The 17,467-nt window shown below is 52.4% G+C and overlaps 1 protein-coding gene across 2 annotated transcripts; it reads right to left on the minus strand.

The window, feature by feature from the left end:
* Nucleotides 1–5,218: 5,218 nt before the first annotated feature.
* Nucleotides 5,219–12,266, minus strand: KRT32 (keratin 32). 2 transcript variants are annotated; one of them, XM_025917466.2, is made up of 7 exons: nt 11,530–12,253; nt 10,771–10,853; nt 10,437–10,593; nt 8,986–9,147; nt 8,779–8,904; nt 7,844–8,064; nt 5,219–5,647 (listed from the first exon to the last, which is right to left on the minus strand). In XM_025917466.2, exons 1-7 carry the CDS (start codon nt 11,995–11,997, stop codon nt 5,518–5,520), a joined length of 1,347 nt encoding a protein of 448 aa, XP_025773251.1. In that variant the 5' UTR covers nt 11,998–12,253; the 3' UTR covers nt 5,219–5,517. The 2 variants fall into 2 exon arrangements, with proteins under 2 accessions (XP_025773251.1, XP_086543420.1); XM_086687294.1 differs by lacking the exon at nt 5,219–5,647 and adding an exon at nt 6,337–6,596 and having other exon boundaries at nt 11,530–12,266.
* Nucleotides 12,267–17,467: the final 5,201 nt, after the last annotated feature.

The raw sequence follows: 17,467 nt of genomic DNA on the forward strand, positions 1-17,467 counted from the left end.
CCTGGAGATGCTACAAACACTGGCCTTCCTCAGCCTCACAAGTACCCGCAGTCCTTGCTCTCCAGAAGGTTCCAGCACGTGGTGATCTCGCCCTCCAGCCTGGCCTTGACATCCAGCATCACCCGATACTGCCGGTTCGGCTGCTCCTCGGCCAGCTGGGCCTCTGCGCTGCCCATCAGTAGCTGGATCACCGCCGGTTCCGGTGGTAACCGGACCCAGGCCTGTCCTGAGAAACCGCCCTTAGGCAGTGGCCGGCCCCATGAGTAGCTCCCCCCCTCAAATCAGAGAGGGCTAACTGCGCTCCTTGCCAGTGCCCTCTGTTGCTAAAAGGGAGGTTTCATGTCATCTCTTTGGAGAAGCTGAGTTCTGTTCCCCGAGCGACCATCTGGCGTCTCCCTGGAGGGGCACGGCCTTGAAGATGCAACAGTCACCTGGAAGAGGTAGAGCTCGGTGAGCGCGGGGGCCTCTGGTCTCAGCGCCGGCGCCCAGAGAGACGGGGCAATAGAACGGAGGGGTGCCGACGTGTTGGAACTAAAGGAAAATTAGAGTGGCTTCGACCCCTTCCTGCCCCAACCAGAGACCAGAGGGGCTGTGCGCTCCCTGGGGACCCAGAGCAAGTCAGCCACAGGGTCCGGACTGCGGCCCGGTGCTCCTGACTCCAGCATGTTCTCTCCCTCTACACCAAACCTGTCCTGTTAAAAGGCCAAGCGGTAAACATTTTGTGCTTCGCAGGCCATACAGGCTGTTTGCACTAAACTTCTCGTCTCCGCCGTTGCAGCGCGGGGCAGACGCAGACAGTGTGGCTGTGTCCCGGTGAAAGTGTATTCACCAAAACAGACAGCAGCTGGGTGTGACCTGTGAGCTGCAGCTCGCTAACCCCACTCTACACGACACAACGAATGAGGCCTGAGAATTGGACCCCTCACAGCACGTGGGGAGACCCTTAGCCCGCCCTGGAGCCAGAGCGCTGGGGCAGGGGAAGGGCATTGCCCAGGTGGACTCCAGAAGTGGGCACTGCCCCGTCCCCTGCCCCAAGACATTTAGACCGAGACCGGCAGTCGTCCAGATGCTCTTTAGCCTCAGAGCAAAGCAAAAGCTGCCCGGGTAGGGGCAGGTGGGGGGGTGGTTGGTGTGGTGGCCTCGTTACTGCTGCTACTTCTGTTCTTTCTGAAACTTGTGTGTCCAAAGGCTCCAGAAAGTAACTCAGCTGCTGAAGTCACTGGGGGGAAAGTCAGAACGGGGAAGTGGGGGGACTTGTGTGCCAGCCAAAGCAGATTTTCTTTAATTGGCATTAATTGAGCACTTATACTATGCCAGATATCATGATAGTTCAGATGCATTCTGTGCCAGTAACGCGGTGAAGGAGGTAGAATTACCCCCCTTTCCAAAGGGGGAGGAGCTTGCAGTTTACAGAGGTTTGGAGACCCGCAGAAATCACACCGCGCGTGTGGTGGCGGACAGAGGATTCCAGGAGATGTTTTTTGAAGCCGGAGTCACTGAAGGTTTCCATTATGGCAAGAGGCTCATCCGGGTATTTGGTTACTTATTTAGGGCTAAGGGGCAGGGACTATTTGGAAATAAATTTGCCTTGACCAGTTGTTCAAAAGGATAGAATGCAAACGATCGTAAGACATTTCTATTTAGCAAAATTGAGATCATCACACTCATGTGCTAAAATTTATGAAACATCAGACGAGAATTGTTTTATTGTTAATGATCTTCCCAGTTACCGCTCAGCATATCCTTTTTTTGATCATACCGGAGAAGTCTTCCCAATATTATAGGGAGGGTGCCGATCAGTGTCATTCAGTCCACGAGCTGTCCTGGTGACTCTGCCAGTCACTGTGTCCGACTGCTGGGCCTTTCTCTCTGGAAGCCGTCACCCTCTGGCCAAGCTTCCCCGAACCCAGCTCTGCCCCATGGGCCCTCACTCCCACGCCCAGGAGGAGGCCTTGCCCTTGGACAGTGAGAGACAGACCCAAGGCTGCACACCAGTCTCCTTAATGGCCTCAGGGAAAGTCTCATCTTTGAAACACATGTCCTCTTTCTTTTCCAGTCCCCACTCAGGGAGGATCCCGCTACCTGTGGGAGTTTCTCCCAAACATCAAATACGACAGAGGTTTTATTACTTTACCATGGTCCTAAGTTTTCCTGTAAAGTGGAGTTAATGAAATCCAAATGCTTTGATATGAGGACAGACTTCCTCTGAGGATCCCCATATGTGTAACACGAGGTCCACTTTCCAGGCGGTCCTGGTGCTGGTGGGCAGAAATATTCCCCAGCGTCTACATCCGTGGCTTCTGCATCCCTCACAAAGTGGAGATGGACCAGGAGGGAGGATAGCTGTTAACCTCTCTAACTTGGAAGCATCATCCCAACACAGCGGATGGCGACCATCCATGGCCAGCAGAGGGGGCAGCACTAACTGCGCCTGAGCCTTGGGGCTTGGTATCCTATAAAAAGCTTTAATAGGCATTTGGGTTGTCAGACAGGTCCTGGCAAGTCAGATGACACACAAGGTGGAAAGAGGAGCCAGGTTGGATTGGACAGTATGCTCTGAGGGAAAAGGAGCCTGCACAAGTCCCCAAAGGGCCCAGGGGACCTGGACTCCTGGCCTACAACCCCTGTGTCATTGCTCCTGGCCACAGCCTGAGTCTGTCCTCTTATTGAGCCAAAGGCTCCAAGGATAAGGAGATTCTGAATTTGGTGATTTCCAGATATTTTTTTAATTGGGAACTACAGTCCTGGGAAGGAGTTTCAACATCTCAGAGAAAATATCTCTGTTCTTAGGGACAGGAAAAAAGGCAAAAGGAAAAGTATTTATTAGTCTGAAATAATAATAAACCTTTGTGCTTGGAGAAAACATCAGGGAGACCTGCTAGGCTTGGCGTGAGAGCACTTACTTTGATTCCCACCTGTTGGCTGGTGAGTGCATCTTTCCAACTCTCTGGGCCTTAGACTCACCATCCATAAATGGGAGAGGCTGGGCCACATCATCTGGAAGGCTCCTTATGATTCTGATAGCTTAGGATAGTGTTGTTGAATAGAACTTTCTGGAATAACGGAAATATTCTACATCTGCACTCTGGTATGGTACCCCTAGCCACATGTAGGTACTGAGCACTTGAAATGTGGCTCGTGTATTGAGGAACTGAATTTTTCGATTTTATTTCATTAAAAATTCAATAGCCACATGTAGTCTGTGGCTACCATATTGGACAAGACAGAACAGGTCTAGGATTTTAGAACCATAGATCTGGTTCTGTTCAGTCTATTGTGTTTATCAAGCTAAGCACATTCTAGACAAATTTGCACGGGGACTGAAATTAAGAGGGATTGCCAGTTTGTACTCAGTTATGAGAATATCCACATGGCCAGAAGCTCCTCTCTCTTGGCATTCCAGATCACCGAAATGCTACCCTCACCTCCCCACTCAGGAACCACAGCTGGCTAAGCAGTGTGTTTGTGTCTCCCATCAGGCTCACAGCCTCGCCTGCCAAGCCTGCATGCCGGATCCTGTCCCGAGAGCCCCAGGCGGCTCCAGGAGCCAATTCACTTCTCATCATTTCTTGGCAAGTCCAGAGGGCAGATCTTTAATAGAAACATCACCTCAGCTCATTAAAGAAGAACAGTGTGTTTAGAAGTTGAGGTTCAGAAAGGTGTACAAGATTCCTGTTTCTGGCCCTTTCCTCTTAATCCGCCATGGCCAGTCTTGCCAAGTCAGGTCCTCTGCTGAGCCTCTCAGATTGAGCCCTGATTTTTTCCTTCCCACTGTCACAGCCTGAGCTGAGGCCCCATTAGCTTCTTCCACATACTAGTTATCAGCTCTGTCCCTGCCCCTCAGCCATCTTTTTTATACTCCTCGGTGAAACTTTCTAAAAGGCCACTCCGGCCATGCCATCCTTGGGCTCAGAACCTACAGCAGCCCTCCCACAGCTTTCTGGATGGAGTCCAGGCTCCATCAGAGATACCTGGGGCCTCCCCGTGGTCTGACACCTTCCTACCACATGAGATTTATTCCCACCAACCTTCCACAGGGACCCGCTGCTCCAGCCAGCAAGGCCACTCGAGGCGTCTGGAGCCAGACCTTGGCTTCCACGCAGGCCCCACGTGCCTCTACCTCTTTTTTGCTCAGTAGACATTCAGGCCCATCTCAAATGCCACCAGCTGCAGGAAGCCTTCCCTGCTCTCCCCAGGCTAGTACTTTGTCCCAGCCTTTGTTAGCATGTGCTCTTTCTAGGTAGCAATTTGCCATGTAGTGGAGTGCTTCGAATAAGCGCTTCAGGGCACACAGCTGGACCTGGGTTCGAATCTTGGTCCTTGCATGTAACTTTGGGCAACCGACTAACCCATTCTGCACTCCTCAGCTTTCCATTTCTAAAATGGACATGAGGCCTCCCCTACACGGTGGTTGTGCAAGCCGCATAGGCTGGTCTATACAATGTGCTCGGCACGGTACCACGTGCACCATATGTGCTCAGGAAGCGGTAGTCATGGTTATTATTATTTACACTGGCCCCAGCTCGGTCGCCAATCATAGGCTTCCGGACAGTGGGGATCACTTGCATTTTTTTTTTTTTGGTAGCCCCTCCCTGCACAGAGCTGTAGTTTGCAAATACGAGGACTCAGAATACGAATTGCTTGATTTATCCCTGGGGCCTAACAGCCTATACTGAGTCCTGGGTCCGCTACATACTAGTTGGATGACCTTTGGGCAAGTTTCTTAACCTCTCTGGCTCTCAGCTTGCTCATTTACAAAGGGGAGAAATAATGGTACCTTTTTTCACAAGTTGTTGCAATGTTTAAATGGGGCACTAAGGAAGTATCTGGGGGATGACCCTAGGGGTATCTACATGTAAGTAGGCCATTAGTGAAGACTTTTTGAATGAATGAATGAATGATCCCATTGTAACAGCTGTAATGAGGTGGGGAGGTGGGGTCATAACAGTATTCTTCTCAATTACAGTAGTTTGGCCTAGGTTTCAGGCATAATTATCTCCCTCTTCTCTTTATTCCTTTATGACTTGGCTCTGGACAGATTGCCTGGCTCTAACTGGCTTATGGCATGCAGGCCTTTCCAGCGAATGCCTCCCAAGCCTCCGTGGAAACAGACGAGGCCCAAAAATAAGTATAGAATTTGGCCACTTTCCTCTTGAGCCCAACTGAGTAGAACTGGCTGGTGGATACAGCAGCAAAGGCGACAAATAGAGAAAGATGCTTGTGCAGGGCCACTGGATGAGGCTTTATTTGCCAGTTTACTAACAGCACGTGCCCTTGAGGCAGCACAGACAACCAGAAACATCAGCCAAGAGAACAGTCTGGCTGTGGAAGTGAGAGGCAGTTTTCCAAGACGTGGGGGCCCGGGGCGCCCCCTGCAGATCCGAGCATGTAGCACACAGCCCACCTCCCAGCTGGAGGGCTTCCTTGCTGACCACTGAATGGGGGTCAGACTCCGCCTGAGGAGGCTCCAGCCTCCCAGCTCCGGTCTGTCCAGGATCCACCGACCCTGAGGGACTTTCAGTAGTGGACCTGAGGACAGGGCACACAAGGCACGCAGACGGTGCGGGGCACACAGATGGTGCGGGGCACGCTGGGGGAAAGTGCACAAGGGGGACAGGAGGGAGTGGAGCACGGGTTACAGGGCAACCTGCGGAAGACAGGCACAGGGGGCAGGATTAGAGAAAAGCCCAAGGCAACAACGAGTGCGTGGCTCTGCCCCCAGATGCCTCGCAAACTCACCCGCTGCTCACCTTCTCCACTCGGCTTCCCCAATCCCACCTGCGTCATCTTTGCCTGTGTAACCCTTAACTGGCCTCCCCAGCCCCACCCCGGCCCCTCCTAACCACTGTCAGCTTCGTGGCCAGAGTGATCTTCCACAGACACAAATATAAGTATGCCATTCCCTGCCTAAAACGTTCGGTGGCTCCCATTTGGGCCAGGATGGAGAGCAGCTTCCTTCAACTCAACTGTCACATCCTCCTTGAAGCCCTCCATGATCTCTCTGTGTCAAATCCCCCAACGGTACCGTGTGCCCCCTCCCAGAGTGATGTGTGATTGTCCTGTTACGGTCTGTCTCCCCATTAAACAGTGAGGTCAGCAGCCGTGTATGCATGCACATCCTGCATACCTGGCCTGGAGCAGGCACTTAATAAGAATGTGTTGGATAAGGTGAACTCAGTAATTAAAACAGAAGGAAGACGTGGCAAAAGGAGAAAGGATGATCTCAGAGACCGACAGGTGTGGGCTCAAAACCAGAAACCACAGCCTGGACAGTAGATGGGAACCAAACAGCCCAGAAACTGGACAGGGAGCCCAGGGACCACATCCAGCCTGAAATATGTTTTGTGTGGCCAGCACCATATTCTTTTCTCATTTGTTGAAAATGTTTAAAAATCAGAAGAATTTAACATTTAAAAGACATCTAGATTCCCAGTTTCTCGTGAGCAATCAGAAGATCCAACCATACTGGATGTGCCTCTCACATGGTAGAAACGGTCCTCATCGGGGGTGGCGCCCTCGCCGGAGTAGACATCGCTCTTTGGTTCCCCAGGGTCCCACCGTGACCCGCGTCACACATGTGCATCAGCACCCTGTTCCTTGAAAAGCATTTGATTTTGCAACCCTTGCCCCAGAGGGTGAAACTGAATGACAGACAAGCAAAGCTGAACGTGGACTAAGAAACCGCCTACAGGGAGCGCCTGGGTGGCTCAGTCAGTTGAGCATCCGACTTCAGCTCAGGTCATGATCTCACAGTTCATGGGTTCAAGCCCCACGTCGGGCTCTGTGCTGACAGGTCAGAGCCTGGAGCCTGTTTCCAATCCTGTGTCTCCCTCTCTCTCTGCCTCTCCCCTGCTCATGCTCTGTCTCTCTCTGTTTCTCAAAACAAGATAAAATGTTTAAACAAATTTTTTTAAACAAAAAAAAGAAACTGTCTACAACAGTAATCAGCCCAGCAGGTGTCCACGGGCCCGAGGTATCCTGTGCCCAGGTGACCGCCAGGCCTTGCTGAGTGCCTGCCCCACCCGGATTCCGACTCTCCCCACTGCTCACATGACCAGGACCTCCTGGACAGTTTCCCTGCCTGGACCCTCTTCCCTCTACTTCCTGCAACCACCTGTGCTGTCTTCCTGAAGAACAGCTTTGAGCTTTCACTGACTCACTCAGGAAACATTTACGAAGCATCTACTACATGCCAGGCGCAGGAAATAAAAATAGTTTCTACGATCTCTGAGTTCTAGATGATTACCATCTCACTGGGGAGATAGGCCGTTAAGCAAACTCTATCATTTCCTCCTCAAAACAAAACAAAACAAAACAAAAATGAGGGCATCCCACTGCCTATTAAATAAGGTCCTCCCTCCCCAGCATGGCCTTTATGGTTCCCCATGAATGGGCCCCACTGACCTCTTGTGTCTTCCTTCCTTCCCGCCATAGCCCAATCACGTTAAGCCACCTATTGGTCCTCTCAAGTGCAGAAAAATCTTTCCCCCAAGTATGATCTCCAGTTGCCCGTCTCCCTAACCAGACGGAAACAACCTGAGAGCAGATGCCTCGTCATCATCTGTCTCCACATCCCTAATGGCACCGGGTACATGGGAAGCCCTTGGAAGGAGTTTGCTGACTTGGGAAGGAGCGCAGTGGCCTCCAGTGGGCCAGGTTTGGGATGACAGCATGAACACCTGCCTGACTTTCTTTGGATCATACCAGCTTCCTAACTGCTTCTTAATCACGACAGGGCTCTATCTCCTGGGTAAGCCCTTGTAGCCTTCTCCTATAGCCTCCTATAGCCTTCTCCAAACCCATGTTTGCACTCATGTGTACAACCTCAGCTGGGCCCACTCACTTGCAGTCCTCGCTCTCCAGCAGGCCCCGGTACGTGTTGATCTCGCCCTCCAGCCGGGCCCGCACGTCCAGCAGCACCTGGTACTCCTGGTTCTGCCGCTCCAGGTCAGCCCGGATCTCGGCCAACTGGGCCTCCACGTTGCTGATCAGGCACTGCATCTGGGCCAGCTGGGCGCTGTAGCGCGCCTCGGTCTCCGCCAGGGTGTTTTCGAGAGAGTCCCTCTATGGTAAAAGGAAAGACACAGTAGCTGAGGAGCAGACCTATTCTCCTGGTTCAGAAAGAACCAAGAAAAGCCAGGTCTCTCTTTGGGGTTGGGAATGAGCCCCTCCCTACCTAAGTCACTGTGGAAACTGAGGCCCAGGAAGGTTGAATGACTTGTTCAAGCTTAAGCAGCTGGCAGGTAACAGACTGGGATGTGAACCCAGGTCCCCGTGACCCTAAACCCCTTATTCCTTCTTCAGCCTCGGTCTGGCTTCAGACTTTGGATCTGAGGTTCCCCAGGCTCCTCCCCGACAGCATTGTCAAGATCTGTGGCCTTCAGCCCTGGCTGTGCTTTGAAGTCACATGAGCGCCTTTAAAAGGTCCTTGTGCCCGGCCCCCACCTCCAGAGACTCTGATTTCACTCATCCAGAGAGGAACTAAGCATGGGGAGTTTTTAAAACTCCAGTAGGAAGCCTGCGTTTAGAAGGTTCAGACCAAGCAGAGAACACGCCTTCCTGGGGAGTTGTGTTTGACAGTTGTCCACCTAACCCATGTCAGGGTTGAGACAAGCCCCTTTGATCTCTGGGATGGGTCTTGGGAGCAACCTCAGCCTAGGAGAGGTCAGCTGGGCAAACGTCCGTGGTGGCTGAATCGGGGCCCCCTCCCCGCGCCTGGATGCCGGCACCTAAGTGCAGTTGCCGCCTGGGATCCAGAGACCACCCGGCAGCACCCACCAGGCTGTGCTGGGCCTGCAGCTCGATCTCCAGCGTGTTGACCGTTCGTCTCAGATCGATGATGTCTGACTGGTAGCTCTGAAGCTGCTCGGAGCTCGTGGCCACCTGCTGATTGAGCTCCTCCATCTGCAAAGGGGGAGACAGGAGAAGGGCAGGAGAGCCTTCTCAGGGACCCTAGGGAGGCCGGCCCACCTGCGAGAGGCCCACCTGCATGTTGAACCATTCCTCCACGTCCCTGAGGTTGGTCTCCACCACAGTCTCATACTGACACCGCATCTCCTCCAGCATCCTGTTCAGGTCCACAGGCGGTGCAGCGTCGACCTCGATATTAAGGCGGTCCCCCAGCTGGCACCGGAGGGCACTGACTTCCTGAAAAGGCACGAGTGTGAGGTCACGTGATCCCACTCACCACCCCAGGGAGACACAAAATGGTGGGACAAAAGATGCCAGGATGTCTATGTTACAGGGGCCCTTTGAGGCATGCCGTCCGTTCTGCGGAAGCTCTGTGGTCTTCCAGCTCCGACCGGATGTTCCCATGGTGGCGGCAGCGCTCCATCACACTTCCTGTCACTTTGGCAGAAGCCAAGAGCAATGCCAGGGTTTGTCTGATCTCCTCGGGCCAGAATGGGAAACCCATGCCCCCGTATTCCCAGCCACCCTCCCAGCCTGTGTTCGTCTGGGAGGGAGGACAGCAGGAGCCTGGCTTCACTTAGTTCAAGGCCTGAGTGAGAGCAGACGCCTCCCCAGGCTTGGCTGCCAAAGAGAGAAAGTTGTCTCAGAGGCTGCCCGAGTGTGCGATAATGCCTCATTAGTGGCCTCTTGGTGCCGTTCCCAGTTCTCCGATTTAAGTAGGATGAGTCAGGTACCTTAGGGCACCCAGTGAGTACATGGTGACTGATTGTTACTTTGCATTTAAGCCTAAGGAAACCCAGCCAGGATTCAGAGGCATTTGCTCTTTCAAATCCCAACTCAAGAGGTTGAGAGTCAATGCAGAGAAGGTGGAGGGTGGGGGGCGCGTAGCACCAGAGGTCCGGTGGTCTATGCAGCACACAGGTGCCCAGGCGGGAGCGATCTCCCTCCGCGGACATGCCGGAGATGAGGAGGAAAGTCAGAAAATAAAGTGTCGACCGATGGATTTTGGATTAAGTATATCATATGCAAACAGGAGCAAAGAAGAAGGATAGGATGGGGTCAGAAGAAAGAAAACCACTGCAGTTGACTATCCCTTGGAAGAGCCCCAGCGGCCGAGCCTTCCGGAGAGGGACAGGCCATTCCATGTGAGTTCTGGAACACAACCCCCTCTGGGCCTCAGGCACCACTCTGCCCCCGGAAAGTGATTCTCATGAGAAAAACACAAGCATCTGGCAGTCACACAAGACCAGGAAATGCAGAAGAGAAGGTTGCTTGCATTTCTGAGCAGGGACCAAGTGACGGGTGTTTCACACCCATGACCTCATGGAATACTTGCAGTAGCCCCGTGTCATCGTGCTACTCCGTTTTACAGGTGAGGAGGCTCAGAAAGGTTCAGTGAGTTGGGCAAGTCACAGAAACAACACACAGCAAGCCTGGGAATTTCAACCCAAGTCTATCCAACCCAAAACCACACGTGCTTCCCATTCCGCTTCCCGGGGCCACGTCAGCTTGATTTTAGGGCTCACCTCCTCGTGGTTCTTCTTGAGGCACAGCAGCTCCTCCTTCAGGGACTCCACCTGGGCCTCCAGGTCGGCCTTGCACAGGGTCAGCTCGTCCAGGATCCTGCGCAGGCCGTTGGTGTCGGCCTCCACCAACTGCCGCATGGCCAGTTCCGTCTCATACCTGCACAGGGACAGGGTCAGCAACCGAGGGCTGAAACTGAATACAGCACTCAGGGAAGACCCACCGCTACTGGCACTTTTCCAACCCTCCCTGAAACTCACGGAGAGCTGCCCCCAAAGATGTGCGGGGAGGTGGCGGGGGAGGGGGGGTACCCCACCATCCCCAGGCCAGACTCACTTGGTCCTAAAGTCATCGGCGGCCAGCTTGGCGTTATCAATGTGCACGACCATCCTGGCGTTCTCTGCCTTGGTGCACAGAACCTGGGGGCCAAGGCACAAGAGGGGGTGCGTTCAGAATAAGAAGAAAAAAGAGCCCAGAGGAAAAGCTGGCGGCTGAAGGGACTCAGCAGCCTGGTGACCATCCCTGCAGGGGACCCTCTTCTCTGGGACTCTGGGGAATATTTGGTGAACTGCTAGTCCTTGGAGAACTACTAGGATTTATATTTGAAGCACCTAGGTTCTTCATAAATCCAAACGCCCCACTTTGGTCGCAGTGAACAATGTGGAAGGAAACAACGTCGTTAAGTCCGAAGTCCTTCGTGGGACAGGCAGATCCTTAACAAGCGCTAACATTGACTAAAAACTCACCGTGTGCCAGAGGCTGTGTTAAACACTTCACGTGCATCAACTCATGGAATCCTCTGGACAGACCCCTTAGGTGCGAACCATTACTGCAACCAGTTTACCGATGAGGACACTGGGGCCTAGGGAAGGGAAGGCCCCCTCCCAAAGCCACAAAGTGGTAGAACTGAGTCTACATCCCAGACCTCTTTCCATGTTAAGGACTCTAGCTGAACCCTCAAACTGTGAGACAATCCTATGCCCTGGGGAAGTCTCTTTCCCCTGAATGAGGCTTAATAAGCTAATGAGATTCAAATCTGGAGCTCCAGGCCTTCCGGTTGCCTTCCCGGTGAGTCCTTTCACCGCTTGCCCTCACCTTCTGCTGGAGCTCCTCGATGGTCCTGAAATAAGACTGGTAGTCAGGACACAGGGTGGGCACTTGAGACTGGCAGGCCTCTTGGATCTTGCTCTCCAGCTCCGCGTTCTCCCGCTCCAGCTGGCGCACCTTCTCCAGGTAGTTGGCCAGGCGGTCGTTCAGGAACTGCATGGTCTCCTTCTCGTTGCCATTGAACGTCCCTTCACAGTACCAGCTGCAGGTGCCCATGGAACTGGCGATACCACTGGCTGGCCGGCAGCTGCTGGGCCAGCAGGAGCTTGATAGGTAGGTCTTGGAGAGGCAGCTGGCTGGCCGGTAGGTGGTGGGCGTGCAGACAGAAGGCACGTATGTCATGGGCTGGCAGACGTAACCCAGGCACAGCTCGGGCCGGCAGCTCATGCTGCTGGAGCAGACAGAGGGGGGCCGCGGGCAGCTCTTGATGGAAGCTGGTGAGAAGTTGGATACCATGTCAGGGAGGCCCCTTCGCAGTGACAGCTACCTGGATTGTCAGTGTCCACAGACCCCATCCTGCTCGGGCCTTTTTATACCCCTGGAATGAGGGGGCTCACGCTAGAAAGTCACCATGGGGTGGTGTTGATGTTTATACACAGCCCCAGAGGAAGCTGCTAATTAATTTATAATTTGGTTTCCAATAAGGAACTCCTTTCCTTGTAAAAGAGGCTAAGCTAGTCATTTGGCTAAAGCAGGACTCTGGGCTCCTGTCATTGATCACCAGGGGAGAGCTTCAGGACACATCTTCAAAGGATCAGCTTTGGGCTTGGGCCCTCATTACCCGGGCGGGGCCGCCCGGACACCACAGCACCTGGCCCTGTGCCGCCAATGCCCGCTGCGCCCCCACCCGCTCAGGCCCTGAGAAAGGGCCGCAGTTCCGTGGGGCAGCTCTTCCTTTTAACGAGAGCATTCCCTGTGGGAAGAGGCCTGCCCCTTAAGGAGGAAATGTGTGGGTGCCAGAAGCTTCACCGATACTGGCAGTGCTATAAATCGAAGGAGCTGGGAAACAGAACCTCAGAGCCTTCTAAAGCTGCATCACCGCCCTACCTAGGGGGAGAATTGATCTCAGGGAGGAGAGATCCAGACAGAACCCGAGACCCAGACAGAAAGCCTAAGAATCAGGGGCAGCTTTTCAGCTGGATGCTACTAAGAAAGAGAGACGTGGGGATCCCGCTCTCGGGAAAGTGTCGTGATCATCCCGGTGGGGCAGACGCTCTGTCTTGACCATCTCTGGATCCTCCCTTCGTGAATCACCGCCCCCATAGACAGAGATGTCGAGAGTTCATGACTGTTAAAAGGACAGGGGTGGACAGGCTGGAACAGGCTCTACTTTCGCTTTCTACAGCGCAGGGCTCCCCGCGGGACCTCAGAGATGGGAGGCAGTGTGAATCAGCTCCCTGGAGAAGTGGCACCCTGCAGCCCTGGTGTGAGCTAAGCCAGGGGACTGGAGCAGGCGTCTCCAATTATAGAAGCCTCGGGTATTCCTTAAGAAAGCGACAGGCAAGACCAGTGGTTTCCTGTCCTGCCTGCGATACCCGTGGGCTCAGACACTTCACGTTTAACCTATGGGTGTTACATGGCCACTTTTTATTCATTAATCCTCTCAATATAACACTGGGGTGTGAGTGCTTGTCTTTTTCTTTCATATATTTCTAGAAGTATTGGCGAAAGGGTAGGGAAGGGAAAATGCCACTCAGCCCTGTTCCCTGAAATCTGTTGCTTGAGAAAAGTCAAGATCGAGAATGCTACATAGAGCCAGTGATCTGGCTGCAATACGCACTGATAAATAGGCAAGAACGGCTTCGGTCTATGCGAGGAAAGCAAGAAGCAAGGCTGACAATTCGGTTTTAAAAGGTCTTCAAATAAAAAGAAGAATTCTTGAGTTTTTAAATTTTTTTTTCAACATTTATTTATTTTTGGGACAGAGAGAGACAGAGCATGAACGAGGGAGGGGCAGAGAGAGAGGGAGACACAGAATCAGAAACAGGCTCCAGGCTCTGAGCCATCAGCCCAGAGCCTGACGCGGGGCTCGAACTCACGGACCGCGAGATTGTAACCTGGCTGAAGTCGGACGCTTAACCGACTGCGCCACCCAGGCGCCCCTAGAATTCTTGAGTTTTTAAAAAAAAGATAGAGATGTTACCTTCTAATTTACTGTGTGACCTTGGGAAAATTGCTTTACCTCTCTGGGTTTCCATTTCCTCATGCATATCGAAAGGGTTAGACTAAATCATCTCTCAGCTAGAATTCCTGCACCAACCATCAATTCCAGGTCCTTTGTCTGGATGAGCTATTTAGAGAAGACAGTAGCATCAGATGGGAGGAGATATGATGGCGATACCAACCAAACGGAATGAGGCGCATTGGACCAGTCTTCAAAATCATAACTAGCATTTATTGAATCTATGCAAATACCAGGCGCTGTGCTGGGTGCTTGGCATTAATTTGCCCACTTAATCCTCATCCAAAAAAACTGTAAAAAATTATTATTGTAATAAAGTATAGCAGTGGCTCTCAAAATGTGGCCTCCAGACCAGCAGCATCAGCATCGCTCAGGAACATGTTAGAAATGCAATTCCTGGGGGCGCCTGGGTGGTTTAGTCAGTTAAGCGTCTGACTCTTGATTTCAGCTCAGGTCGCGATCTCGCTGTTTGTAAGATTGAGCCCCGCGTCGGGCTCTGTGCTGACAGAGCTCTCCCTCTGTCTCTGCCCCTCCACTGCTCACACTCTTGCTCACTCTCTCTCAAAAATAAATAAACATTAAAAAAATAAATAAATAAAGGTAGGTGGGATGCATGCAGGGGTCTGGCCCAAGACTGTCTCCGTTCTTTGAAAAACCAGAATGATTCCAGACAAAAGATTATAAAAGCTGAATTTAGGTAGTTCTACCATCCAACAAGCCAGTTTGGGGGCGCCTGGGTGGCTCAGTTGGTTGGACATCTGACTCAGTTTTGGTCATGATCTCACAGTTCATGGGTTCGAGCCCCACATCGGGCTCTCTGTTGACTGTGCGGAGCCTGCTTGGGATTCTCTCCCTCTGTCTCCCTCTGCCTCTCTCTCTCTCTCTCTTTCTCTGCCTCTCTCTCTCAAAATAAATATATAAACTTAAAAAAAAAAGCCAGTTTGCCAACCCGCCCATACACACAGCACTTTCCATCAGCTTTTTAGTGTCATGTCTTCAAATATAAGCGGAAGGATCACCAGACGTTTGAGAGAAGTTTCCAGCATCGCAAAGAGAGACAAAACAAAACAAGCTAACAAATTGCTGAAGAGGAAACTGGGGGAGACTGAAGCAAGGCAGAATTTAAGACAATCTATTAATACATGTGTACGTGTGTGTATGTTTTTTAATAACCTCAGGGATAAAAATGGCAGTCTTGGGACAGTGTTATGGAAGAGGAACAGAGAACAGCAAAAACATAACTCTTTGAAATTAAAACTATGGGAACTGAAATTTAAACTTCAGTGCGGGTGTTTGAAATTAAAGGAGAGAGTAAAGCCGGAGCTGAGGAATAGTCAAAAAGTACAGTTCAGGAATCTGCTAGCCCTCAGGGTGACGTCAGAGCTGCCCTGAGCTCCCAACTGCTTTGCCAAAAGGCCCTCCCGCTAATGGAGGAGCCCTCAATCCTGGCTGCACCCTGGAATCACTCGGGGAGCTTTCTAATATCCCAACACCAGGCCATATCCCAGACCAACTAAGTCAGGATAGCTGGGGGTCAGACCACACATCCCATATGCCCCCCAGGTCATTGCAATGTGCGGCCAACGTTGAGAATCTCTGACCTAATGGAATCAGCATTATATTCAAAGTTGAAGTAACTAATAATAAGGAATAAATAAATAATAGTAAGTGGCAAGGCTACGCAGGATCTGGTTCTCTCCATCTGGGGAGGGGAATTCAGATGGGTTTGGAAGGGGTTTGTACCACAAGGAATGTCCTAAAGAGGACGTGTGGCTGATGGTAAACGGAGTTACCTGGAGCCTGTGCGCTCGAGACAGAGCCCACGCATTGCTTGCTAACTGTGGCTCCCCTACGCCCGACTTTCTTCCGAGTCAGAAAAAATAATAAGTCATGGACCTGCCTCTCCACCTCGGCTGCTAGACGTTGCTGCTTGGAACAAAAGCTCAGAAATGAAACTCCGGGCAGGGAGAATGTAGACGCCCACCCTCACAGCGATCCAGGCCTCCAGCTACCATAGACAGTCAACAACACGAGCCGTTTTCCAAGGCCCGGCAAAGGCTCGGCAAAGCAGGACGGACCTTATAGTACAGTAAGTGTCGTGGCCTCTGTTTTACTGATGAGGAAACTGAGGCTCGGCAAGGGGCTGCCCTGTGCCAAAGCTCCCACTGGCAGTAAGTGGCGGGGTCGGGATATGAACCCCAGGTCAGTCTGACTCCACGTTCAGAGCCCAATTTCATCACACTAATGCCAAGGCCCCTTCGCCGGGCCTCGTCCTGCCACTGAGGCAGGGAGTGGGTGCCCTTGCTTTCCCATCCCAAGGCCTCCCTCTGACGAGGGTCAGTCCTGCTCCTGGCACCTGACACACTGTCCAGCCCAGGGAGGCACCCAGTAAAGACGTGTTGAATAAACTGAATGATCGCGAGACCATCAGCCTCTTCGGGGGGCTGAGCCTCAACAAAAGCAGCCAAGGTGTTCCAAGAAGGCCAACATGGGGGTGGTCAGGATTCCAGAAGTCAGGGGGCTGGGAGACAGCAAAGCCCCAGGCCTTCCTTTACAGAGGGTTAGAAAGGGGCGACTCTAGGGGCACCTGGGTGGCTCAGTCGGTTGAGCATCTGACTTCAGCTCAGGCCATGATTTCACAGTTTGTGAGTTCAGGCCCCACATCGGGCTCTGTGCTGACAGCTCAGAGCCTGGAGCCTGCTTCAGATTCTGTGTCTCCCTCTCTCTCTGCCCCTCCCCTGCTCTCTCTCTCTCTCTCTCTCTCTGAAACAAATATTTTTTTAAAAATTAAAAAAAAAAAGAGGGGATAACTCTGAAGTAGAATCAGGGTGAATTATACCAGGCCCTCTTAAGAGGTGGGGGTCTCAGGCCCACCTTCGTCAGCATCTTTCCCGGATCAGTTCTCCACCTCCCGTGCTATTACAACTCTCTAAAGGTCGCTAACATTTCATAGTGGTCCTGTTGGCATCTTATGAATAGCACAGGGCTATCTGGAGAAACCGGCCTTCCTTTCTGCCCGAGACAGTTTTACCTTCGTCTCCATTTCCCATTGGGATCCACGGAGCTTGGTATTTACCTGGTCTGGACATAAATGAGAGCCTTTGGGCCAAGATGCTGGGAGTGCCCACTGCCATGCGGAAATGCTCTGAGGCCCAAAGGTGCTGCGTGTGGTAACAGGTTCCAAAGGCACACAGCACACGATGAGCCTCTTATGGACAAGAATCTCTAAATCGTGGGTGGAAGTCACAAAGGCGGGCTCACTCTCCCATCTCCTGCTTTTGATGGGGTGTGGGTTTTTAGGGTGCTTGCTGGACCGGGGGGCTGTGGGAAAGTTCTGCAGCGGAAGAAAGAAACGAAAGTCCCCTGGGTGTGGGATTTACATGTTGCTGCTCTTATGAGAACCCCAGACATGAAATGAAAAGCAGCCTAAGATGCTTCACACCGCACTGGCCTCGGCTTTATCCTCCCTCCTCTGGGATGTAGTCTCCTGAATAGACTAAGAAGGGTAGTGGGAAGGGGCTGGTAACACGGGTCACCACATCAGAACCTTGGAGAAGCGTCTTCTTCATCAGGAAAGCGGAGCAGCTGAGCAAGAAACCCCACTTTACACCCTTATCCACCCCAAACAGGGTCACAGGGGCCCTGTCATCCCCAGGGTCATACATGGTCAAACAGCCCTATTTGTCAGCCCAGGGGTCAGCCCTCTTCACCCAGCAGAGACACAAAACAACGATACCAATGTGG

This window comes from Puma concolor, chromosome E1 (assembly GCF_028749965.1).
Source record: "Puma concolor isolate L17-30 chromosome E1, mPumCon1.1.hap2, whole genome shotgun sequence".
Lineage (NCBI taxonomy): Eukaryota > Metazoa > Chordata > Mammalia > Carnivora > Felidae > Puma > Puma concolor.

Coding starts and splice junctions, on each gene's coding strand:
- KRT32 (XM_025917466.2), bottom strand. CDS start 11,997: ATGGTATCCAACTTCTCACCAGCTTCCATCAAGAGCTGCCCGCGGCCC. Junction 10,854..11,529: donor TCGAGGAGCTCCAGCAGAAG/GTGAGGGCAAGC, acceptor CTTGGCCCCCAG/GTTCTGTGCACCAAGGCAGA. Junction 8,065..8,778: donor TGCAGGCCCAGCACAGCCTG/GTGGGTGCTGCC, acceptor CTTTTACCATAG/AGGGACTCTCTCGAAAACAC.